Source organism: Diprion similis, chromosome 13, assembly GCF_021155765.1.
Source record: "Diprion similis isolate iyDipSimi1 chromosome 13, iyDipSimi1.1, whole genome shotgun sequence".
Classification (NCBI taxonomy): Eukaryota; Metazoa; Arthropoda; class Insecta; order Hymenoptera; family Diprionidae; genus Diprion; species Diprion similis.
The window spans coordinates 752,501-780,325 of NC_060117.1; the positions used below are offsets into that span (position 1 = coordinate 752,501).

Here is a 27,825-nt window from a genome sequence, read left to right on the forward strand (position 1 = left end):
GTATAATTTCGTGATAATTACAGATCTTTGAACGAAGAAATATGCTTTGAAAGATGATTATGCGCAACGATACGACGAGTACTGAATAAGATTTGCTTGGTTAATTTTTTATTGTTATATCAAATTTCTTTTCTTCTTCGCCCCTCATTCTGCCAGATTTTTGTTACAACCGTCAAATAGGGAATACAACAAACAGTTAGCTAGTCGAAAAGCAGGTTTTTTTTTTTAAAACGACAAATCGTCTCGATATTTTAAGCCCATAACAACAAACTGTTTATAATCTCAACTGTAATTGGCAGTGAGTTATACTTTTAAATTGTTTTTCTTTTTTACTAGTTTTCATTTTACTTTTTATTCAGTTTTTTCTTTTTTTTCTTTTTTTCTTTTTTTTCTTTTTGCAACTTTTAAACATTCATTGTATCTATTTATTCCTTGGTAAACACGTTTTTTTTTTGTCCTTTTGCTTTTTAGATTGTCACCGTGAAGAACGCGGACTTTGCGCGCCTCTGTACATGCGTACATACTTTTTCTTTTTAACCCTAACGGTTAGTTACAAGAGACAGAAAAAGAGAGTAAGAAAGGTAAGTGGATGAGAAAAAAAAGGGAAAAACAAAGTGACGGTAAATATTTTTGTCATTATTATAATGAACAGATAATATAAATAAATAAATAGATAAAAAGCCAATTAACAGACGTAAGGGGGGGTGTTTTTTCTTCTTTTTTTTTTCTTATTTGGAGGGGGATCTTTGTCGACGGTTTCGCGAACTTCGATTTGACAATTAGGCTTTAAGAGTTTGAAAGAAATAATTTGGTGACGATTAGTAACGACAGAAGTAGAAACGGTAAAGTCGCTCGTTCGTAATACAATATCACAACTTTACAATGGCACGCTGATATATCGTTCTTATTCTCTTATATTCTCTCTTAGTTTTTTTAGTAATAATAACAACGATACACAAACATAATTGCGTGTGTGTAATTAAAAATTAATAAATATACACTTTTGTTTCTATAATATGTACTTATTCCACCAGCGGAATATATGTACCTATAATATTCCCTTTGCGCTTCTTCTATTCTCATCCACGACGTCAATTTAGTTTAATAATAGCGTTGTATAGATAATACAGTATAGTTTAGATATACACGCGTGTTTAATATTAAGGTGGACAGAGTCTGTGTGAAAATTCGCATTATAGCTTATAATATAGTATTTACGACGGTAAGGTGTTGTGCGATACGAGCGTTATGAGTTATAATTCAGTTCAAAAAGTAACGAAGCTCGTTTCAAGATGCCGTGTAAAGCCTGTGTGCCCGAACCAGTAGAGTAGCGTTTAAGTATAGTTGTAGTGGAAATTAATCGAGTCGAACGAAAATGAGGGACACGACGAGAAGAAAAAGTAAGAATCAACCGAGTGAACGAATAAAGATGTCTGGACCTTGAAAAAGACTTGAATAAATCAACTAAAATAAGACAGAGAAAAAGAAAACCAGGAAGAGAAGACATCGGTACGGTACATGGATTAAAAACAAAACTGAAACCGGATTTAAGCAACATTACGTATTTACTGCTTTTGCAACAACGCTTACAAAACTCTGCAGTTACCGTTTTGTTGAAACTCTAATTCTTTCTGTACGATATTTTTTACCTCAGCTTTGCTTTGTTTTCTCTCTTAATCCTTTGCTTCCCTTAACGCAAGAAGAAAGAAAAAAACAAACGTCCGATAATTTTCGTAATTTCAAATACCGCGCACCCTCAGATCAATCCCAGAGGCAGAGTAGAGAAGAAATGAGAATATAATAACATAGTTTGAGAGAAAAGGATTGCTTTAATTATTTTCCCTTGAACTTGTGGCTTCCGTTTTAAAAATAAATATCTTGAATACCTATCTCTTATACGTGTTTCATAATTAAAACCATCGTTTCGTTAGGAGGCGCGCGTTTCATCTAAAGGAAAAATGACGCAGAGATAAGAAAACAAGGAAATGTGGCGATCATTCGTGTCGCTGTGACCCGCATGTGAATAGTCGAAGTTGAGATTCATGAAAACGATTTAATACTAATACTCGAACATTATATACCATATCCAATATAATCGTGCTTTGCATTTTCCTTACTTTTTACACCGTCAACTTTTCGCACAAGCGAATTGAATAATCAAAGTTAGGCAGATCTAATGTTTACTAGCATTACAGAGACAATAAGTATTATACAGCGGGATTCCGATCAGACGATCGATTGATCGTACGAAACAACAGATATGATAAACACAATAGGGATGGGGAAAAAAAAGACAAAAAGAAAAAGAAATGGAGAACCTAAAACTAATTCGAGAAAAGAGCAAGAAAGGTCCAGTGGATACAATATAAATAACTAGATAAAAATAATAAATTAAGTATAATAGTATAGTCGAGTTAAAATGAAAAATGATATTCTGTCATTATCCGGAGTATATATACATATATATTCCGATATATATATACCGATAATAGCGATTTTGACAAGAATATATCAGGATCATATAGCAGTTGAAAATCGGTGCTGAACAAAGTCGGTGGCAGATTATTCATTTTTTTTTTTTTTTTTTTTTTTTGGTACTTCTTTTCTTCTTTTTCTGGTTAAAGTTTACTCTGGTTTAGATGTATTTAGAGTCACGCTAAATATGAATATATGTATATAATGTATCTATATGTACGTAGTTGATGAATTAATTAATTAAGCGTGTCGCAATATATGGTTTCCTATATTTTGTGCCGATGGTTGCGTTTTTTGTTGTTGTTGTTGTTGTTGTTGTTGTGTGTTGTGTTGTTATTGGAAGAAGAAGAATAAGAATAATCATCGTCGACATCAAGTTGTTCATCGAACGTCGGAGATGTTAGTTTTGCTTCCAAATATCTTGATCAGCTGATCTTCGTAGTCCTCGATATTTCGTTTCATCAATTCCATACAGGGGCCGAGGAGACGTTCGAAAGCCTCGACGTCCAGAACTGAACGAGTGTAAAGAGAGTCGGTCAATTAACAATAAATTAGATGACGAATAACGATGCGGAAAAAGCGAAAACAAAGTAGAAGAAAACCAACTTCTTTACTACATTACAATATCTCTAACAAGAGAGACTATCGACTCGTTAAATCGGGAATCAGGTGTCCGATACTTACATGCCAGCTTAACGTTGCCGACCGCGTAAGCGGACGCCGCTCGTGGCTTGTGCGTGACCAGGGCTAGCTCACCTAGGTAGCCACCGGCAGGTACGCGGTTGATCTGAAACCAGGTTTCGATTATCGTACAAGGAGCAAAAGGACGAGTAGGTTTTACTCTGATATTTCGCAAACTTGTCATCGTGTAAGGTTTATACATCGAATCTGACAGATTGAAAATTTATACTGAAAAGCCGACTCGCATCCCACATGTTTGCCAAATATTATAGTAAAATCTGCTCCTTACTTCGCTCCACGTGTTCGAATCCAATTATGCAGAGATATAAAAAAAATAGTAAGACTTGTGAACACTTGGATCTATATTTTTATACGCACATTCAGGACAAATATTAAGATTGCAGTTACAATGAATGAGAAATTGAGGACGAAGTATACACATTTATTTCGGAAGGATATCAGACATTTATTTTCTGACATAGTTCGGGAAGACTTTGAAGCATGGTTCAACCTTACGCCTCTTTGACAATCATTCGTAATCTAGGGATAAGCAGCGGATAATTTTACTATAAAATATCAATAAAATAGGGAGAGTGGATTTGGACTACTTGTCACGGAATATCAATCATGTGCCAGAACGTTTCCACACAATAACAGGTATATTCAACAAAATGTGATAATATCTATACGACAAGGGGGTTCTCCTCATACCTCTATGACATTTGTGGGAATACCCTGTTTCCCATCCAGAGATAAGATGAAAATAGTTATTAAGTGAATGACTGAGAAGTGAAAGTAAATAATACACTAATTTACCGCAATAAGAATTATAGCAAGATTATCACTTTTTTTTCTGTAAACAACTAACGTACACTCCATGCAATAAGCTCGACAAAGTCACCGTTTTCCTTGCATCGTTTTGAAAACGTTTAGAACTGACTGTGAAAAAGAAAGGATTGAAGCAAAGAGTCAGACTTTAAGCGATAAACAGATAAGTAAACAACTTTGTCGCTGATGAGGTAAGAAAAACTCTTCAGAGAAGATAAAGAATGAAAGAATGAAGGAAAGAGACTCAAATGAGTAAACAAAAGTATAATAGCTTCGCCAAGCATAGTGTATAAATAGTTTAACGTCTCATTAGTTTTAGTGTGATAATGTCGAGGGTAAATACGTATATTTAAACGCGTGTATCGCTTTCTTGTGTAAACCGAAGATACGTGTCTACATATAAATATATACGTAAATAAATGTGTACTGTTATGAGAAAGCAAAGAGAGAAAAGATTTAGACTGTTGTAGTAAAGTTTACTTCTTACCTCAATTTCTCTGCCGTTATCACCGAGAATAGTAATTTTGACCACACCATCCTCGACGAAATACATTCCATCGGCGATGTCGCCTTGCTTTATTATAAGCTCGCCATCGGCAAAGTGTTTTGGCGCAAGAGCATCGGCCAGATTCATGCGTTCATAATTCTGCAGATTTGTTGATTGGGAAAAAGAAGAAGGATTAAGTTTGCACGACAAGTTCAATGAATTTTTAATAAGGTTAAACCGATCGGTGACAAACCTCGAGTGACTTGAGCATGGGAACTTTGTTGATCAGATCCTCGTACATCTTGCGTTTCTTGTACGCAGACTTTAGCAGGATTCGTCGGAAGGTCTGCCTGTCCATCGCCCACAGGGTGCCCGGAGTGATGGCCTTGATCGTCGCCGCCCTTGGCATGTTGTACAGTAGTGCCAATTCGCCGAAGGCACCGCTGTTGTCGTAGGTGTGTATCAGGACATCGGCACCTGACGGATCCTTGACGTAAACCTCGAATTTACCCCTGGAGGTTAGAGAAGAACAGAAAAGTTAATTAATTTGTTGAAATTGGTGAGACCACCGACTATCAGTAAATCAATCAAATCAATCCCGTCGTCAACATTTGGATTATTCTAATCTCAAAAGCGTTCTTCGAACCAAAGACAAATCAATCCATTGGATTGTTTATAAAACATTGACCGGTTTCAACACATATCATGTACGCATGTAACATGTATTTACTCACTTTTCAATGACATAGAAATTATCGCCGTCGTCTCCTTGCCGTATTATATAATCACCGACTTCGACCGTTTTTTCAAACATCGCGTCCAGCACGTCGGCCATTTGTTCCTGAAAATGTTAACATTATTATTAACAATGGTTGACCATGTTCCGTTTGTTAGTTTTCTCTTCTTCGAATACATGTCGTTTCCAATCAGTCGAGAGTGACGGACGTAATAAAGTAATTGGAGAACAAGTGTTTGAGAGACCGCCGAGGATGCGCGAGAATATTGCTGACGTTAGTAGCCTCGACATCGTAGATAGGGGATAACAAGGCATAGCCGGAGCTTTTGAAATCCTTACGGATGAGTGAATTAACAAGGGAGAAGAACCAAGCTGGTAGAAATTCTCAATTCTGGTCATTTAAGAGGGATTTCCCCAAGCTTCTAAACATACTCTAGATACTTCGCCGGAAGGGAGAAGATGCGGATGGGGGTGCTTGGCTGGGTGGATGATGATGACGATGACGATGACGATGATGCCGAGGAGCGGGAGGAGGAGGCATTCCGTTCTTTATCGCAGAGTTCTCGACATCACCCTTGTCGTTCTTTTCCTCCGTCCCGGCCTCCTCATCCTTATCCTCGTTGATATCATGATTACGGTTGTGATTTAACTTTGTACGTTATACATATATGATTATACACAGTAATGATGTTGAGAAAGCTGAGACTCTTTCATCATCGCCTGTGACTATATGTTCGTACACATCATCGTGGGCCTTGTTTGGGGTGTTGAAAATTTTTTTCCACCCACCCCTAAATCAACGTCAAATAATTGAAAAACGTTTTGAGTGAGCATTAGTGCTACTATCTGAGAAAAATATACATCATCATAACATGCAATCTAGATAAATGCACTTATCTAAATAAAAAAACAGATTTCGAGGGTTTTTTAACGTCACATCACTTTCGTTGTCACTATTATATACCTATAAACAAGGCGAGCCAAAAAATTCCGCCAACATTTGTGAAGAGTACAAATAATTTTCAAACAGAATGGGTATAATGAACAGCTACGCGATAATGCGACAATCTTTCACAGAAAACTCCAGACACCTAACAAAAACAACAACAACAATAACAACAACAAGCATTGATATTGGGTATCATCGGTGGTTGTGTTATTAATGAATAAAAACATTTCAGCGTTGGTTTCATTCAAATACATCGTTCAAGTGCATCAAGAAAACACCCCGTTCGGTGCCCATTTTTGGCGGTAGTTTTCACCCCTCCAAACTGTTTTTCCGCAGATAAAAAAGAAAAAAGTATGTCTTAGTTTTGATTGTACTACAACATCCACGAGCCTCAAGGAAATCAGAGGGGGACACCAAACTGATGTTCCTTGTTAGAGGCAAACATTGAACTCGAATCTTTTAACTCTACTCACAGCTTTGTTTGCTTTTGCAAGCTCACTGCAAAGTTGACAATAATTCTAACCAAACCCCACCCGCTGCGAACTTGTACCAAACATTATAATACATTCAAAGAAAGAAAGAACTTCCAAAACAGCGCCGGAAGAAAAAAAACACCGCTTTTCACATTTCCCTTTCATTCTTTTTCGTCCTAATGAATTATAAACGCGCGACGTGCGCGATTCGAGGAAAAAGTGTGTTTACGTAAAGTCTTCGTAAACCGAACTGTTTTCTTACACTTGTGCGTGTATTAAGAAGCGGATAAAAGAAGATTATACAGAATGCAATTTTCTGTAAAATAATATAAAAATATACAAATATTTAACCTGACGAAATACATGTCTGAAAATACAGAGTCATCGCTTCGATTTCCTCGTCGCGCGAAGAAGAGACCTTTAACCTTACAACCGTTACGTGTATATTATATGAGGGGGAATAACGAGGAACGGGTTATAGCGACTTAACGCGGGATACAAATACTTATACGTCATGAAAACGGACTTACAACATAGGTTCAAACACAGACACGATGCATTATATACATCTATTTGGACAATGTAGGGGTATGTATGCATACCAATACAAGGTACGTGTAATATTAGGGCGATCAAAATGTCAAGTGGTTGGCAGGCGGTGTGCAAGGGTTGGTATTATACCACCCCGTACACACACACACGCACACACAGGCATACGTGACACGTAAACGGGGCGGGGGGGGGGGGGGGGGGGGGGGGGGGCTGTTTCATTGATCGTGAATTAAAGAGCCGCACCGAGGATGATCGGGGTTGGTTGACGGCTAAACCGGGAAACAACAAACGGACAAACATTCAAACAACAATCACACCGTCATTATACCGCAGTAAATACAACTTCAAGCGGTAATGATACTTATTATCCACGATACAAAGACCGTCTGTCGTACTAAATCGAAACATTACATGCGATCTCCCTGAATGGGGTAATCGGCTGTTGTTTCATGAAAGGGTCCCTTAACGCGGATTCAAAGTCGACGCAGGAATAGGACGCGTTCATATAGTGCAAACAATTGATCATCGTTTCGGTATATGCAGCATGACAGAGTAAAATGTATTACCAAAGTTGCCGATTGCAGCGACTAGTGTGAAGTTTGCGCCCGATGCAATCACACGAGGCACACGAGTATAATTATTGCGATCGGCAATTTTACGCCCAAGTCAGTCATACGCGTGAGTTTTTATAACAAGTGCCTGAATGAAAAGTGGTAATGGGGCTTTTGTGCGGTAGTTTCGCGGAACGCTAGTCGTCAATTTCTTCTCCCTAAGGACGAAAGTCATCTCCCGAGGGAAGAAAGCGAAGCAATAGTGTATACTACGCATGCGCGAAACTATCTTTACAAAACTGTGAGATGAAGTTGGCTACCTTCGTCCAGTTTAAACTATATACCTACGCAATAAGATTGCCACTTTTCACACGAGACCGAAGTTAGTAACGTTAGCATAACGAAACGACGCGCGACGTGGGGGGGGGGGGGGAGGTCGCTATCTTGCAACATTTTAATGACTTTCAAGTGGCGTGAGTTACCAAAATCTAATTTTCATTTGCTTGATCAAATAATATACCATGTGTATCGGGAATTCCTGAAATTACGAAATAACGGGAATTTTTCGAAACATGAATAGTTAATACAATAACGTGACTAACTTCAGCCTCATCTTTTCACCCGCGTGTGATAAAAGGTGACATACCCTATGAAGATGAAAATAATGCATGCATGCAGAATGGTAGAATGTATTTCTTATTCCCTACCTTGTCGAGGGCCCGGAAAAGCAGGATGGTCTTGACGCTTTCACCCAACCTGAGCCGCTGCTGGTCGCTTTTCGGATACACCATCTGAAACAAGAGGGTTCAGATTCGATCGATGTTTATCTTAAAAAGCTTGAGTGATAACAGAAATGAGAAAACTGCAACGCGTATTATATACACGTATATGTACAGAAGGTAGAAAAAAAAGCGAGTGTGAAAGAGATAGATAGAGAGAAAGGGAGAGGGATCTCGCAACCTCAGACACTCTGTCGACTAGGTGTGTATGAGTATGTATAATGACACTCGGTTCCAGAGAAACGACGATGACGATGACGAGCGAGAGACACAAATGAACGTCGCTCGACGAAGATCGAGGGTTTTAAATGGACTCTTCACATACCTACACAACAACAAAATCAGTTCCCTTCCTTCCTTCCATTTTTTCCGTATGCGTTAACGTATAAATTATATCCGTGAGACAGATAAAGAAAGAGAGAAAGAGAGAAAGAGAGATTGATTTTTGAAAGAAAAAAATCCGTGCAACATACGTGATACGTGTTCGTCTGCGTAAAAATTGAAGAAAAAATATAATGGTAATCGGGTCAAGCTCAAAGCCCTACGCGTGATTGCATTCGTGTAGAAGTACCTGGACAGTACCTATAATACCTTGTGCTGCTGCTGTTGCTGTTGCACGACGATACGAGGATCCGGATCCGTGTTTTGTTTTTTCATCGGTATTCCCTTTTTTTACTGCCCCCCCCCCCCCCCCCCCCCCCCCAAAACTTTCAGACTCGCCAATGCATCCTTTTTCTCCTTCCCTTTTGACCCTCCTGCCGCTGTTTCTCACAGCAAGGATACGTATGTCGCCGCCTGACCGTGAAGGAATCGTGAGTTATGGCGTCGCTTTCGAGTAAAGCAAAGGGAAAAAAATACCGGCAAGAGAATACAGGAAAAAAAAAAAATGAACGCCGGAATGAAACAGATAAAATCAAAATAAAAGAATATTTAAATCAAAGCAGATAAGTAATGAGCTGCACACAGCGTGTATGGCGGTAATAAAGCATATGTATTATATTTCATTACGTATATAGATATATATATATATATGCTTTCTTATTCTGTTCTTTTTCTCTTCTCTGTTTCTTGTTTTAATTGGGATGTCGATATGATAACATCTCTCGACGTTCACGGCGAAGTCGTTAGAACCATAAATTTTTCATCGATTCCCATCGCGGTTATTAAGAAATAAAATCTCCAAATGTAAGGTGTAATAGTAACGATGTATACATATTAGGGTGCTGAGGTGAAAAAAAAATTGCAATTTTCCATCGTGGCACCCTCTGAAAAGTTTGTTTGAGTTGAAAGAAAGATTCTTTCCAAAGATAAACGTTCTACGTTATAAGTCGAAGATGGCGTTCATTCGATTTTACACTTTTTTAGAAACAAAAAAAAGTTGTCAAAGAAAAGAATTTCTTCGTGCAACACCCTAGTATTATACATATAATACAAGACCATTTGTAATCAATAATCCCATTTCGTTTCTCTCTTTCCACAGGTACAATAATACTTTAAACCTGAATCGAAAACTAAATATGAGAGAAGATAGTAAGAAATCAACAACTTCCGAAAGGATGATCACACGCAAGTATGTATGAATGTACATACATAGACAGGAAAAGAAATGAACCGTGGATCGTTGTTTGTTTTGATTAAATATCGTTGATTGGTTCGTAATTTCCCAACAGCAAAAAACAATTTCTATACGCATATATGCGAATACAATCAAGAACGCGTCGGCACTCCTCGCGCACCTGCGGCAGGTAGATACATACAAAAATAGTCGTGTGTGACCCTTGCTGTCGCGCTGCTCGTACAGGTTCGATATCTGGGATCAGGATCAATGACAGACGTTGTCTGGTAGGGTTTTCCACTTTCCTACTCCTCAACCTCGTCCGCATGGATGACCGCGCGAGGTTAGACGTCGTGTAACGTAGAGGTAATGTGTGTGCCTGTGCGTGTTGTGTGTGTGTGTGTGTGTGTGTGTGTTTTGTGTGCATACGACGATACGTACGTACGTACGTATTTACGTGTAAATGTAGAATGCGGTAGGTTGTAGCAACAGCAGGAGGGCATGTAATAAATCGCGTGGAACCCGTGTGCACCAGCACCAGCACCAGCACCAGCATCAGCACAGCTCACAATAAAGCTTGGAAGAAACTGGGTCGTCGGCGATTTCCAGAACATATTATAACGTCTAAAGGTGTCGCCAATTTATGCGGATTCGTCCATATATAACGTGTATAAATCACCGCTGTGCTATTAATCGATTAATCTTTATTGCGATCGATCGATTAATCGACGGTTTCGGTTAATTCGGCCGCAGCTGCTGCAGTGCAGGGCGGGTGACGTCATTGTAGGTACCTACTCGGCGTGTGTCTCGTCCTTTCGCATCGATGGTCAAAGTGCCTCTTTCACTCATGCCTATGCACGTTATATATTGTATACCATATACATACATGCATACCTATGGTATTCCTATACTATGCCTATAATACGCATGATTAAATGCATTATATAATATAGGGACCTGCATCGTACGATGGAGAAATGTATATTATATAAACTTTCGTAAAAATTATGATATTTTCCAAACAAGTATATATCATAATACATGGGCAGTGTGTTCTGATTAATATATCTTTGGAGATTAAGAAATGATTTGAAAAGTCACTTCACTCAAGAGAGCACGAAGAATAATGAAAGCAAAAAACAAAAATTTGGCATCGAAACCGCACGAGATTCATTCTTATTATTTGACATCCTAAATTAAGAAATTAGGTATTACGTACAAAAATTGAAAGTGAAATGGATGGATGGTCTTGAGGAGCAGAAATCGAACAATAGTGCAATGATTAGGTTGTTACATGGGAGCGGTGGAAAAACGTAAAAAAAGACGGTAAATGTCAGAGCGAATAAATGTCATGTCATGTGCGACACTCCGAATAGCTATCGATGATCACCGTCGTTTCACTTATATATCCCGTAAGGTCTACGCAAACTGATCAATAATTCAGCTCACGTTCGGAGAGTCGTCGACGTCGTCGTCGTAGTCGTCGTCGTCGAGAAGCTGATGGTAATCTGCCTGCCTCCCTTCTTTTCTTACTCTTATACTTCTCGTATGTAAATAATTGCATGATACCATATTAAATAAAACCCTCTTTTTTTTTTTTAAATAATCAATGTCAAAAAAAGAAGGCCGTGGAGAGAATGTAACAGATTACAAAATTATACTATTCCGCAAGTATATTACAGATCAAAGATTTCAAATTAAATATCAAAACGTATTTGGTCAATTCCAATATGTAAATTAATTTTCTTCACAGAGTTAGTTTTTGTTATACACAATAATTTCTTGATTAAAGTTAAAACCACAGATTTTGGAGGTACATTACGGCCTAGAATTGGTTATAGTTTTTCAATCAATCCACCATCAACTCACCCCCTTAATGCGCTATTAATAGGCTATATATACTATATTGTTGTTAATATTATTATTTATTTATTTATTTATTTAACATAGATATATGTATATATATCAGAAGATATGGAGGCTCGTCGGTTCGCCACAGAATTGTGTGTATGCGTGCTGGTTCTCTTCAGCGGAAATCGATAGATTCTCTCCGTGACGTCACACAACAACCCCCCCCCCCCCCCCCCCCCCCGCCGCCCAATCTCTCTCACTCTCTGACTTTCGCGTTCACACGATCCGATATTACAATTTTTATCAAGACATTGTACCTATCTTGCCCTACATAAGCCCCCAGCTCTTGACTTTTTCTACACCACCGACAATGTTGCAGAAACTGGACATGAATAAATACGATAACGCATCGTATAATCCACAAGGTTTTACTAAATTTTTCATACGCATATAACAAAATAAAGTCTACCTATATCAAACGTAAAATATAATATAAATGCCGTGTTAGGTAGGTACACTTGGTCGCAGTGATTCTGACTGTGAGAGCTAATTTTGTTCGACGAGTCAGTTACGTTGGCAATACCGAATCAGCCCGCAGCGCCGCCGCTGGCCGGCCGCGAAACAGGCTTAGTCTGTATTGATAAGCGTAAGATTATCGATAACTGTAATACCGATCGAGGCTCAACCGCGTGTGTTACGATATATTCATCTGCTCCGTGCGTTAGGTATGCGATATCGAAGTTTCGATCGGTAATAATCGTGCAGATTTCGATTTTTCAATTTTCACACATCATGGCGATAATATCACTGGATCATCGATCATTATCATATTTAAGTATAATCGAAGACTGCGGGCATCTGAGAGAACGTATGTTTAAATCCTACCTTGATGCCTTCCTCGTCTTCATCCTCCTCCGGGTTGTAAGTCTCCGCAAAAACGCTCTTCCTTCTCGTCGCGAACCTTGCCACCGGCGGTTCTGCAACAAAATGCCAAACGAAATCGAGAATATTAGAATATTGGGAAGACAGATAATTATCATTTCGCTAACTAAGAAAATATTGACAATATTGTTATATGTACGATAAAAGACAAGTCTTGGTTGACAGGGAAAAGAAAAAAAAAAAACACACCAAGGATCTGATCTTTGAAAATGAAGCATCCCTGATGATGATGATGATGAAACTCCAAATTCCACGCATATTACAATCGACACAGAAATATACACCGGTTGCCTAAATTCCTAAACCATTTTAGTTTTAATAATTATTAATTTTTTTCCCTGCGTCAGGGTAAAAATGAATTTCATAACGAGCAATTTTCCTGTCATTTTGCGCGGCGTCTTCGTCGTTTACATTAATTTTCTCCGAAAGTGTATATATATATATATTCATATATATAGTAAATGCGTAATAATCCGAGAGTTTTCACTCTGTGAAACGCAATGAGTATTTCATAAATTTTCTCCTTATTTTTCTTCTCCTCCCAAACGTATTTCAAACAGCCTATTTCTGGCTGATATTTCAGCTGAGAAATATTAAATTACTAATACTTATACAGTGTGTATATATGTATATGTATACGTTGTATAATAACACAAAAGTATGTGGCTCGAGTATACTACACACACACACACATATATAGGTATATACATATGTATATACTTACATAACAGCAGTCGTGGAAAAATATTCACACGGTCGAATTAAAGGATATTTGCAACTAATTTCTTTGTGCAGCGCTTCCATTATAATATTATACTATACCTATATACCTAACAATATACTCCGTGACCTGATTTTTCTCTCTCCTTGTAAATATTACACATTATACATATATTCTCCGTTCTGCGTATATTTTCCATCCTCTTGTGCATAAACATATACCTAAATGTGCATGAAATTGTATTATTATATTAAATATTATCCGTATAACGAAGGCATGGTGATGTCGTCTGCTATATAAATTTTCATGGAGATACAGCGTTATTATGTAGGACGTGCATCAGGCAGAATAAATTCATTATTTATAAATGAAAATTGGCATAAGACCGTTGATCACGCTACATCGTAATATTCGAGTATACATATGGGGCATTCCACGCCACTCGACCAGTGTTAAACCCCGGCCATTTCAAAACCATTTCATGTTTGTTTCTAACCTTCTACTCGGTAAAAAACGCTACCAGAATTTTTTTCAAATTTCTTTATCAAACCGTTTATTTAAAAAAAACGAGCATTCGCCATTCGCACTTCGACTTGAAATATTTATAAAAAATAGACGGTTTGATATAAAAAAAAATTTGAAAAAATTTCAGGTCACCCATTTTACCGAGTAGAATGTCAGAAAAAAACATGAAATGATTTCGATATGGTCGGGGTTTAACACTGGTCGAGTTGGCGTGGAATACCCCATAAACAGTATATATTTACAAGTATAGTTATACCATCGTCGTCATATTCCCAGGCTCGGAGGTTCATTTGTTTATTACTAGGAGCCGCTATCATCGTCATACTGTATTTTATAATCAACACACGCACGTATTTATTTCTTGTTTATTGCGCACACACACACACTGGACATACGTGGGTTGTGTGCGGTATAAAGTTATATCAATATTATACGCGGTTAGCTGCACTTTGCGTTTGGGTCTTGTTGTTGTTGTTGTTGTTGTTGTTATTACTATTGCTGTAGCCACAGCTGCCCTGGGGGTTTGAAAAATCCTTGTATTATTATTTCGCGATTTTATCGCGTTAAAAGAAAGAAGAAGAAAACGAAAAAAAAACAAAACAAAGACACCAACTTTCACCACGTGGACTTTATAATGTATGCATGTACATTATTATACATTCGTCGATGATATATAAATAAATGTATATATGTATATATATATACACGAGATCGATCACTCGTACACTGCAACAACACTGGCAAATCACCGATCATAATATGTATGTACAAGGTGTTAAAATTGTTCAGGTAATTATAATATTTCTCACACCGCAGCATATGGCATACGTGAAACCTATTTTTTTTCTTGTTTAATCTATTGTAATATAATAATTATTGTTATTTATGCAGTTTGTTCTCTTTTTCCTTTTGTCGTTCTTGATTCTCTCGTTCTCCTCCTCTCATTGTTCGAAATATCGTGTTATAATTTTTCGAGCGAACCTTTTTATTCCAATTATAAACAACAAGTGTATGTAAAGTTTTGAAACGCGCGTGCGTGTGTTGACATATATACGTACACACATATATAAATATATGTAATTAGCGATAGAGGAAAGAAAAAGAAAAAGATGAAATGAAAATAAAACGGGACCTGAACGTAGTTGCAAACGGCCCGATTATTGTCGTTACAAGGCTTCCGCAATGCAAACTGATTAGTGAGAGGGCGAAAAAAATACAAATAGCGAGAGAGAGAGAGAGAGAGAGAGAGAGAGAGAGAGAGAGAGAGAGAGCACGTGAAGTCATGTGTACCGAATAATTAGAGTTACATATTACGTAGGTGCGTAATCACGCTGTATATGAATTTATAATATTCAAACTACACACATCGTGTGATAATAATTAGAAGATAAAAGATTATATGCACGGTTGATTACAGGTATATGTATGCACGTAGGCGTGTGTGTGCGTGTACACCTATGTATAAATATAACACAAAGGCGACAAAAGGCAAATAAGAAATTGCGGTGCAGTTTGTAAGTTATTACGACACGCGAGCGAGTGTGATGAAAGTAAGTGAGATAAACGTTGTTTTCTACCACCACCATCAAAGGTGGTAAGTTGTATAATAATACGACGCTGTGACAATGTCTCGGGAACGTACAAATTTCCTCACAAAATGCTTTTTATCATATACATGTACATATATATATACATGTAGATGATTTGACAATTGCCTTTAAATGTTATTTGAAAAAGAAAAGATAAAACTATTAGAATTTTAAATCCACCGTAAGCTGGTGAAAAAGGAATGAATGATTATCGTTTCATTAACGAACACTTTAATCACTTTATTATATCGTAAATTATCTTTGAAAACTACAGTACCTGTTACTTTTTTTTTTCACCTATAGCTTTTTGTATAATAATATATGCTTATAAGAATAATTACACGAACGACGCGAACTCTGCTGCTCTGCACTCACTCGCTCAATTTTAACTACGGGTATGGTGAATTTTATTCTTCTACCAAAAGGAGAGAAAATTCGACGTGTTGTTGCGTTGTACCACGTGTGTGTATATATACAATATACATATAGATATACTTTTTTCGTTAGCAATCAATCAGTCAGTCAGTCAGTCTCAGTCATTGTTGATTCAATCGTAGATACCGCCAATAATAATGTATGTATGTATGTACATGTGTATACATATACATGTATATGCATGTAAGCCCAGGTGGCACGTGTGTACAAATATAATAGATTTCACGAAGCGCGCGTATAATTATCATCGTTGAAAATAGTAACACATTACATGTGTCGTCGCGTGTATAAACTTATATACGTAAGCGTATATGTATATATATACATATATGTATGTATATATATATATGTATACACGAGATGCCCTCGAATGGTAATATGAAAAACTGTGAGAGTTTTTCGCGTTATAAAATGTAATGTAACGCTACTTCGTTCCCCTAATTTTCTCCACTACTCACGATCAATTTAAATCAATTCCCCGCACACCTTTAATCTGATCTGATCCGATAGCTATAATGACAATCTATTCATCCCTCGACGAAGAATACAAGATAAAAGGTCCATCGTGATCTTTCGGATGACAGATAAGAGTGAAGAAAAATTCTAAAAAGAAAGCGTTGAATAGTTGAAAAGTTGAAAAATTGAAAATTAAAGAACGCAAGCGAAGAAGTATATAGAAATCGAAGAACTTGGCACTGGGTCTAGGTATAGGCGAGTTTACAATCGTTCGGACTTTAGTCTCCTTTAACTCATTCGCGGCTGTCAATCGCGGGGTAAAGCACTAGGTATAAGCAAGCGGTAGCGGCGACATGACATGAGGTTTAAACAAGAACGACGAATAGGGCCTGACTAGAGCGACGCGACGGTGCGACTAGCCGTGGCAGCCAGCCAGCCAGCCAGCCAGCCACCACGCGACGAGGGTTAAAGCCTCGAGTACTTTGGCGGTCGGTCAGGGGTGCAGGGTGCAGGGTGCAGGGGGAGGAGGGGCTGGGAAGGGCCTGTCTCTGATCAGAGAGGGTGACACCCCCCCACTGCCACGTCGACCGGCAACATCCGTGGATGGATGGATGGACAACGGAAACAGAGAAGCGAAAGAGAGGCGAGGAGAGGCGAGGAGAGGCGAGGAGAGGAGAGAGAATGGGTTATAAAGAGAGGAGCTGATGGTGGTGGAAGTTAGTCACCCGTGAAACTGATGGTGGATCAAACAAACCCACACCCTCGACCTGCCGCTGCACCACCACCACCACCACTACCACCCTCACCCTCTTGGTCGACCGGCGCGATGAAGAGAGAAGGAGGAAAAATATTCAGTGAGAGTTGAAGTCATTTTTCCATGTAATTTCATTCGTTTCGTCTTCAGTTCGTTTCTTTGCAAATTGTATTTTACATTCAGAGATTCTTTACGGGGTAGTGTATCGAGTCAACTTTTACAACGAAATAGTTTTTCGTTACTTTTGGGCTACCTGATTGCGAATGTGAGATCAAGTTTTGAAAATTCAAGATGGCGGTTCCGATAGGTTGGACGAAAATTTCAAATTTCGTCGAATACGGTCAAGACACTGTGTATATGCAGGGGTTTTCGGCTCCACTGATCGGATTCGGTGTACCGAATTTTCAAAATCTGATTTCAGATTCGTTTTCAGCGACCCCGGAAACCTCTGGACACAGTTTTTTGTCCGGGTCCGATCGAATTTGAAATTTTCTTCGGCCATGTTGGTTCCGCCATTTTGAATTTTTAAAATCCGATTTCAGATTCGTAATCACTAATCAGCGACCCAAAAAACTTATAATTCATATAAAACATGTAACTTTCTTGTAAACGAACTATTCCTTGAAAAGATTCTTCTCAATCAATTTGTTGCTAACAATAATAATTTATATTATATCGCAATAATTACTCTCGAGTATCATAAACAGCAAATCAACCGCAAAGAAATATGTTGAAAAATTGTTGTTTTTCTTTTCTTCTAAATATACAAAAAATGACTATAAAATAGGTGGTAAGAATACTTTACTTACCAGTATGACTCAAAGGGTTCAAGTGTTAATTGAAGAAAAAGAATTATTGCCATTATACGATGCAATTTCGTTAGTCCTTCGCGAGTGTTTTGTAAGGCTGTAAAATATGGAGAAGAGCAACAGGTTTTAAAAGAGTTTTACCTCGTCGTATATCCTACAGCTGTGTAAAACACATAATCGAAGAATCGAAGGTGAAGTATATAGGTACACGAACAGTGCACTGCTGTATTCGTGCAGAAGAATCGAACGATGTTGGATTTCGTTATTTGAATTAGACTGCAGACATTTTTCTTCGCTATGGCAAGTAGCGCGAAATCTTCATCTACACAAGGTTAAAAAACATGACGACTGGTGGCCAGAAGGCAGCTGAAGTTAGTAACGTTAAAGCAGCGAAACTTCGTGGAAAAAAATAATCGATATTGTCCAATTTTTGAACGACTTTCATGGAGTTGAATTTCCAAACCATAAGCACGTTGTCTTCGTTTTATTACTAATTAGCTAAATTTCCGAAAATCCAAAGTGTCCGAGTGACGTCTTTCTCTAAACCCACATCGTTCAAGCATCCTTGCTAACTTCAACGTCCTCATCTTGATCCAGGTAGGTCGAAATGTTGCATAATCACGCGGCTACAACGTCGGGAAGTGTCGTTCCAAGAGGATGACGAAGATGAAGAAGGAAGAAGGAAGAAAGAAGAAGAAGGAAAAGGGACTCTAGACGGCAACATCTGGAGTCAGGGACGCAGTCAAGTAGACAACAACGTATACCTGTAGCTATAAATATAGACTGGTTAATGAAAATCTCGACTAGATGGTTGTAAAATTGCCTTAATAACGTCACTAGAACCGCGTGCTTCCGACGCCATATACACCTATAACGCTAATGTAGTGGTTGTACCTCGGGTTGTACCAACCACCGAGCCTTTTATCAAACCGTCTATAACGCGGCACACAGGACGGACAGACAACCGTACAACGCGTGCGGAGGTTATTATGCACAACGAGACCGTCAATAATTGCGTCAAGGTTTGAAAATCGAGAAAGATGGTAGTTCGTAGGTACAGTGAGGTGAAATGAGAATCGATTCTGGCCTCTGTAGACGCTGCTGGCCGTTAGATACTTCCTATAGGTGCACAGATTTCCGTCTCTGTCTCTCTCTCTCTCTCTCACACACAAATACACACTCGCACACAAACAAACATACAGACAGAGAGACACTGTTGTTGTTGTTATTATTATTATTGCACCATCAGTGTGCCAGCGGTGGTCTGATATAACCAGAGGAATCAAAATAACGCAGCGCTTTTCTAGGCTCCAAAGTCGCGATCGAATCAAATGAAACGAAATCAAACAACAACAAATGAACGAACGAACGAACAGAGTGGATTGAGCGAACGAATTAGATGAACTATAATAGATGAACCCTGTTGTACCTAGCGAGAGCGAAGAAAAAGCTTATAAAACGAAATCAATCATCTCGACACCCACGTAATCCCGGCTGTGCACAGTGTCTCGTTTCCTCTTCTTCTTCTTCTTCTTCTTCTTCTTCTTCTTGTGCTTTTCTCTCTCTCCTTCTTTTATTAAGTTGAAAAAACTAACTTACTAAGTAAAGAAAATTGCGTGTTACCACATATACGCATTCGGCGGCGGCAGCAGCAGCAGCAGCAGCAGCATCGAGAATTAGCCAGCCTCACGACGACGCGACGATCGTCATCGTTGCTGCTGCACCAGAGCACCAGAGCACCAGCTGCTGCTCTGCTCTCCGCTCTCCTCTTGGCTGGTTGGTGTACGAATATAGACACCTACCTAGTACCTGGATCTCTACCTCCGCCTCGAAAATCCTCCTCAATTATATAAAGCAGGATTTTAGAAGCGTGCGTCTGCCTGCACGTTCGCCAGCCTAACATGAATGTCACACCTGCGTATGGGTACTCTGGGGATATAAAAACAAGAAGCCCGACTTCAATTCGCATCTTGACCTGCCTACGTACACCGTCAGAAAAATTTAACCGAACATAATGTCCCGGCAAGTTCACTTTATATTTGTGTTTTTTGTTACTTTTTTGGCACTGAATATAACGCAGTTTTTTTCAAGTTGTCTTGTAACCATTTAATTTGTACTTTTTACTTTTTGTTTACTTAGCAATGCATTAAAAGCTGGTTAATTAAATCAACCCAAAACTTTTAGCGGACCTGCTGGAACATTTTTTTTTTTTTTTTTTCTAACCTTGTATACACAAAATTGGGCATTCGAACATTTATACGGCACCTTTCAATAATAAGGATGAAGTTAGGAATGTCCAAATAAATAAGTAAATAAATAAATAAATAAATAAATAAAAAATAAGATAATTTTCACACTATAACATGCATACATGGTAGCTGTAACATATGTATTCAGGTCATCGTCGTCGTTCTTTAACGCGCGCGTGTCACATCATCTTATTGTAATTGCAGTTGCAATTATGCACATACAAACGTACGTATAACCAAATATAGGTATAATATCAACCCACAAACAAGCTGCAATTATAACGACAAGCGACGATGACGTTAAAATTAAGATTAAGGGCTCAAATTTTCAGGAAATTTCTTTTTCGATAGAAGGAACAAAATTTTGATGTGTCTGCGGAAAAAAAAAATTTTCGTTTCAAATGAAGCACCCTAATATACATATATATATATATATGAGTGTGTATAAAATTATATCGTGTGAACCCCTCGGAATTCATGAAAACCTTTTTTTCAAGGATCACCCTAACGCACACACACACACTTTACGTATAGCAATTGAGTTTCCTTATCGATAATAATTCAAGAAACCATCTGAAAAAAATTACCAGACACAGCAATTTGCATTCGCAAACGAATGGAAGATGAAACGTCATTTCCCCCCACGAGTATACCTTATTCTCTATTCACCTCCTCGATATGATTCTATACAACATAGGAAACATAATACGGGTTACAGGCATATATTATACCGCGTTGTTACATTACATTACACACCTTATACATACACCTGTTGTCTCCTCTCCTTTCATCTCTTAATTGCCATATTTATCGATGAGTTGGTATTTTCTTTTTCTTTTCTCTTAATACACTATACCTAACCCATTTAGATATTGGAATTTTTTCGCTACGATAATAAGGTTACATAATACCCAGCTATTGTTATTACTGTTGTTATTATTATTACAGTATCGTTTGTATATTCGAAGAATGTCTCTAACTTGCACACAATATTTGAAACAATTATTATTCGTACCGTCGATGGAAATTTCATTTTTTATACCTGTTTTTTTATTCTCAAAACTAGTTACTTCCTTGCGGCTTATCGTTAGCGGCAAATTTTATATAAAACAACAACAACAACAACAACGACGTCATGTAAGTATACCTCGGGATATACATATAATACGTTGTCTATACATTATATGTATATACGTCCATTGAATCATACGCGATTTTCGAGAGTTTGCAATTGTATGTAAATACGAGTGAAATAAGAAGGAATTGACAAAGAACGAAGGTATAAAAAAAAAAAAAGAAAAAAGAAAGAAAAATACTAATTACGCGAGAAATACGGACGTAAAGCTAATACATGATTATACGCCGATATATATTATTACGTGTGATGATGAAAAACCTGCTGGGTTGCTGCCCAAGTTCATATACCTATATACATATCCCTGCGGACCAGGCCAGCTGTACCAACTCTCCATTAACAGCTGTATTACATATGTGGTGCGCTGTATATACCTATATTTACATATATACACACATATATATATATATATATATATATATATACATATATATATTAACGTATGTATATCGTGTCTGTCGAATTTACAGTTTATACCACATGTATATAATTTACCGCCCACAACGAACGATCAACCACAAATTGTGCGATATCTCGGTTATTCAACTTGTATCGTAACTCGGTGGTAATAATAAGAAGAGATCCCCCCCCCCCACCCCCTCGTCGCCGCCGCCACCCTTTAAAAGAGCATAATTTAGAGTGATCGAAAATAGGATTATACAAAGAAAGAAAGAAAAGCGAGAAGAAGAAGAAGAGCAAAATTAGCAGCAAAAAATCTTTTCAAGCACACGCACGCAGTTTTTCTTGTTGTTCGATTATATTTACGGTGACATTGCAGGTGATTCGATAATATTTAATGTTGCCTTATAAAGCCGTTGCTCGCTGCATTGGGCTATTAATCTTTGGTGATCCTAACGGTATAATATATATATATATATATATATATATATATAGACGGCGTGCAACGCGTGATGCGTGTTACATGTATAAGGAGACTTGACGATGCTAATTCTTTGAAAGATGTTTGATGTTAATAATAAATACTTCGTTGCAGTTTAGTCGTAATTACATAATTATTCAAAAAAAAAAAAAAAGAGGAAAATTTCTAAATTTCATCTCAGTATTATTATATAATAATGGAGTGTGAAAAAATTGTATATACGTATAACCCACATGGTGCAGTGTATAAGATATGATAAGGTGTATAAACATTATGTAAATTTCATCAAACTATACACCACGTGGTGTTGTACTACATGTATTTTATACCTATATGTGTGTGTTTTTATATATATATAGATATATATATAATATATATATATATATGTTTGCATACCTTGCGTATGTGTAATAAATTACATCCGGTGCGTTTAATCTTACTTCTTATACACGCATTGTAGATGAGCGTGTGCGTGTGTGTGTTTGGATCGCAGGTTAATAATTTTTCGCAGAAATCATACTTTAATATGTACGCGAGAGACTTTACGCCTAGCCTGAAGTATATTATTATACTTTTGTATACACAACATAGTCGTCCGTGCATGGATCTATGTGTGTAGAGTAGGTGCGTGCGTATGTGCCTTCGGCAGCATCACGTGTTTGAAATAGAAAAGAGAACTTTTCTGTAAGTATAGAGTAGAGGCGCGCGTAAATAAATTTATGTATATAGCGCGTGGGTGCATAACTGTATTACAGATATAGGCAGGGTATACAGAGTCGGCCGGTTGTTAATACCTAAATCCATCCATATAAGTGATTTATTATGTATCCTACAAGTCCTACACACCAGCCTGTGTTTTGCGGCAGGCAGCTAGGATCGGCTTGTGTACACGATTACCGGACAGAAGGTAAAAAAAAAACTATGGCTACCTATAGTTTACTGCGAATTAGAAGAAGGCGAAGAAGTAAAGCTGTGTAGGAAGTAAGGAAGAAGAAGAAGCAGAAGAAAAACTAGTTGAAAAGAAAAAAGAAGCGGAAAAACAACGAAATTTACCTACTCGGTATACACAGTCTTTTCCACGGAACAAGAAATTCGACAAGATCAAAGATATATACGAAAACGCCGAATTTCGAATTTTTTCGTGACCAAAGTTAAAATAAAGAAATTCAACTTTGACTAACCATCAAAGTTCCGAAAAGGCAAAATTCGGAAAGAGCAAAAATGAGAAGATTTAAAAATCTGAAACATCAAAATTCCGAATGATCAAAGATTTTCTATTCTGTGAATTTCTGGCTTGCCGAAATTTCACGAGTTTCATCTTTCTCTGCGTTGAATTTCCAATATTTTTACGTCCGGAATCTTAGTAATTCTGATTTTCGATTTTTCTCATTTTAAATTATTTACACCCACTCGTTGCGTAAATTACGCTCTGTATGAGTATATTTCAACTTTCGGAATTTTAATTTATCGAAACTTTGTTCTTTCGTATAAGTTTGATTTCCTTACTTTGAGTTTCGCCAGGAAATAATTCGAAAAGAGGGAACTTTTCAAATTGGAAACTTCAACCCCGCCCTGCGATTGCGTACTACGTACAAATCACGTCACGATGTCCAATTTTCTGTTTATTTATTTATTATTTTTGTTTGTTTGGATAAAATATATGGCAAATTATGGAGAAGGAGGGAGAGAAATGGTTTCGAGGCTGGTTCCGATAATTCGTATTTTAAACACGTATTATCACACGCCGCATCGCTGCTACTACTTGCTCTCGTCTCTCTCTCTCTCTCTCTCTCTCTCTCTCTCTCTCTCTCTCTCTCTCTCTCTCTCTCTCAGTGTCTCTCTCTTTACCCGCGTGTGATGTAAATAACAATATACATACCTCTAGGCTATAAGGTATTATTATATATAAACACCACGTACTTTTTGCTGTGCAGTCAGCGGCAGCAGTAGCAAACGTTTGTTGTCTTGTTTGTCAATTGATGCACGATGAGAGAGAGGGAGAAAGAAGCGGAGGACGCAGCGTACAACGTAAAACACTCTGTGAGACTACTAACGACCAATCTATCGAAGCGACAATGGGACTGGAATACAATAACGTCTGGTGAATAACAATAACAATACCAATGAGAAATGATTAAATTCAAAAATAAAAAACAAAGCAAAAAAAATAAAAAATCTTTCCTTTCGCTTTGGCATTTATTTGAACAATGATCCAAGAATTGTACTTTCTTTCCTCCACCCTGCATATTCCGGTTTGTTTCCGTAACGGTTTACCTCCTTATTACCATTGGGTGTAGTGGAGTAAGTATTAATTGATCGAATGATGATTGATCGATTCATCGGGGCGATGAATTATACATCGCACAAGAGTTATTAGGAGTGGTGTATTATAGGAATCCTGTTAGCACACACATACTACGTACAACGCCACAACTACTTTCGACGACGACGCGATAATCCAACTATACGCAATAAACCAATTAGGCAATGATTATAAAGTAGAATATATAGTTATGTACATAAATCCATTGAAGCATATGCGAGGGACGATGATTACGGGTATGGGCTGAACGTAGAAGGAAGAGGAAGGAAGGCAGGCGACGACAACTGGATCTAATTGGAATTCAGTGATGGAACACAAATGCCGAGAAGAAGGAGAAGAAGAAGAAGAAGAAGAAGAAGAAGAAGAAGAAGAAGAAGAAGAACGGGGAGGGGGATGGGGAGGAGGAGGAAGAGGGGAGATCGTTAGCCCTAATAAGAATATTGAACGCTACCGTCTTCGAATTGATTCGTTTGCCCGAGTATTTTCAATCTATTCAGTCTCCGCGAGTTAATTTCATCCGGCACATAACACGTAATACGGTTTTATTCGTTGTATTATACACTTAGTAATCGTCATATGTTGGGAACAAGTCGCATAACCGCGAGAGGAAAGAGAAATTAAAGAAAGATTTCGTTTCGTTTCTACCGAGCACCTTCGGGGTTCGGTTTTCGTGGTTCCTCGCAAAAAGATGTGGTAAATGAGAAAAATACCTGCGTAGGAGGATAAATAAAATTATTCCTGGAAAAGTACCCTGATATAATAACAGTCTTATTTTGAGCTCCGAGTTATCATCGCTATGCACGTGAGCAGCGGGTCTCTGCGACGGAAACGTAATTAGGGAAAAAATGTGTGAGCGGGGAACAACAAGTTTCTAGTATAATATCGGTAATAATCGGTAGCCACGTTATGACGGCAAGTCTTTAGAGATTTGGCCGTTTCGACGAGGCTGAAGTTAGCAACGTTAACGCTATCGAAACGTTGGAAGAGAAATTACGATTTTACAGCTTTAGAATATACCTGAAGAAGTTGAATGTTTCAAGTAATCCTAAAGTTGCAAGATAACGACTCTTTCCAAAGACACTTAATTGACGTCACGAACTCTTCAGCCAGATCCGTTTCAAGGATAAGAGAAATTCCTCTACGACGACGGGAGAAGGTGAATTTATCGGTGAGTTTCGGGTAGAAAATGGGTTTAAAAACCTAAGACTAAAACTGAGAATAAAAATAAATAACTCACCGTCGTCGACCGACTCGTCGGGGGTCGATGAGCATGTCTGGGCATTCGACTGCTGCTGGCTGGGGGCTATAATCTGGGTCTGACGAGTCTCCCTGAGCCTCGTGAAGAAGTCGACGGCGTAATCGACGATGTCGCCGGGCTGCTCGAGCAGGTAGCTGATGGTGAACTCGAGCAGAATGTCCCGGAGATCGTCCGGCACTGTGATTTTCCCCGGATTCCTTTGACAGCTCATGTTTATTAGGGGGATGGATATTCCTGACACCCTAATTCCTATCCGCACTGAATTCCTCTATTCTCTTTTAATATCGTCGATCGCAGCTGGTGTGTTTACTGCAACGGTCACATATATGTATATATGAGTATAAAAAGTGAAACACACACACGCGACGCTTCTCAGTTTTCTCTCTCAACCTTTTCTACGTTCCTCTCACGATTAATTGCAAGCCGCGCGGCCGACCTCCTCGACCCCATGCGAAAAGGGCGAACGAGGATACGGAAAATGATTTATTATAACGACGGGGAGGAAACGAGAACCTCTGCTTGCCTTCCTGCCTTCCTGCGTACCTGCTTGCCTGCTTGCCTGCCTGCCTGCCTGCTTGCCTGCCTGCCTGTCTGCCCGCCGTACGCGCACTACTTACAAGTTTACGACACCGACGGAAACACGCACAGTTTAAACGCCGGACTGTTATGCCCGATTATTTTCACCGATTACAAGGGTCGGCCAGCTCTCGTCTTCCTGCTTCTCGCCTCAATCACCGTCCGAAACTGAAGTTCGATAACTCGCGTCTCACGAATTTCCACACTCCCGTGTAAAAAACGGGTGATTGAATGGGTAGTGGTCCGTCGGAGCGGCGGTGTATTTTTCGCTTTTTTCAGTTGTTTCGATTTCTCCTTCTCCTTCTCCTTCTCCTTCTCCTTCTTCGTTACTTTTTATCGGAGTGTACGTAGTTAGCCCTCTTTATCAGCGGAAGTGAGAGATAAGGGGGGGATGAAAGGGGCTCGCGGCGGACGGCCGTATCCGCGTTTCGAACGTCCTCGGCTCCTCGGTGATATTTTTGAATTGCGCGATAGGTCGTCCAGGATTTTCGCTCGTTCCTGAGAATTTCGGACGGCTCGAAGCGGGGCCCCCCTCGAACCTCGCTCGCTTCAAATCCGTCTTCTGCTGGTTCGCCCTCCTCCTGTTCCACCGCTTCTCTTCCTCCTCGCCGACGCTCTCACTCCCTCTCGCTCTCTCTCTTTCTCTGTTAAATATGGCCGACGGATTTCAACCAAACGGACGGCGTGCAACACAGTTTTGAGTTTTCGCCGCTCGCGGCTGCCGCGACGGCTGGCTTTTGGGTCTCTCTGATTACCTCGGTCGATTTGCTCGGCTCAACGGCTCAACTCCCCTGAACGATACGAGCTCATCAGAGATTTACCCCAAGGACGCTTTACCCGATACACCTAGAGCACCGGTGAGAGAGGAGCGAAACAGCTCACCGTTTATTCCCACATTTGTGATACCCAAGCCGCTCTGTTATCATCACCCCGCGATACCAGCCGACTCTGATTTCCGGTCCCCCGACCCCGTACGGCCTTGTAGAGCGGAGTCGAACGCCTTCGGCACCGCCGCTTTATCGAGCTCGTACATACGTTTACCGTTGAATAAAGATATACAAAGACTGCTAGCCCTGGGTTATTTTTCCTAGCGATTTGTCGGATCTCGGTTTACATCTATTACTCTGCCTTACCGACTCGTCTTATGGGATTCCGATGTAAACTCGAGTCGGCATAGCAGAATTCAGCAATTTTTGACGCCATTTTCTCTCACGCTAAAGTCCATAAGGCTAGCAGTCTTTGGTGAATCTTCTACC

General features: G+C 38.9%; 1 protein-coding gene across 2 annotated transcripts; it reads right to left on the bottom strand.

Annotated features, from left to right (window-relative positions):
- Nucleotides 1-2,615: 2,615 nt before the first annotated feature.
- LOC124414003 (cAMP-dependent protein kinase type II regulatory subunit) lies at nt 2,616-26,306 on the bottom strand. 2 transcript variants are annotated; one of them, XM_046894850.1, is made up of 8 exons: nt 25,973-26,306; nt 12,803-12,894; nt 8,440-8,523; nt 5,206-5,312; nt 4,725-4,983; nt 4,472-4,630; nt 3,160-3,262; nt 2,616-2,987 (listed from the first exon to the last, which is right to left on the bottom strand). In XM_046894850.1, exons 1-8 carry the CDS (start codon nt 26,202-26,204, stop codon nt 2,857-2,859), a joined length of 1,167 nt encoding a protein of 388 aa, XP_046750806.1. In that variant the 5' UTR covers nt 26,205-26,306; the 3' UTR covers nt 2,616-2,856. The 2 variants fall into 2 exon arrangements, with proteins under 2 accessions (XP_046750806.1, XP_046750807.1); XM_046894851.1 differs by lacking the exon at nt 25,973-26,306 and adding an exon at nt 14,362-14,477.
- Between the last annotated feature and the right edge of the window lie 1,519 nt (nt 26,307-27,825).

Coding starts and splice junctions, on each gene's coding strand:
- LOC124414003 (XM_046894850.1), bottom strand. CDS start 26,204: ATGAGCTGTCAAAGGAATCCGGGGAAAATCACAGTGCCGGACGATCTC. Junction 5,313..8,439: donor TTTTCCGGGCCCTCGACAAG/GTAGGGAATAAG, acceptor TAACATTTTCAG/GAACAAATGGCCGACGTGCT. Junction 4,631..4,724: donor CCATGCTCAAGTCACTCGAG/GTTTGTCACCGA, acceptor ACAAATCTGCAG/AATTATGAACGCATGAATCT.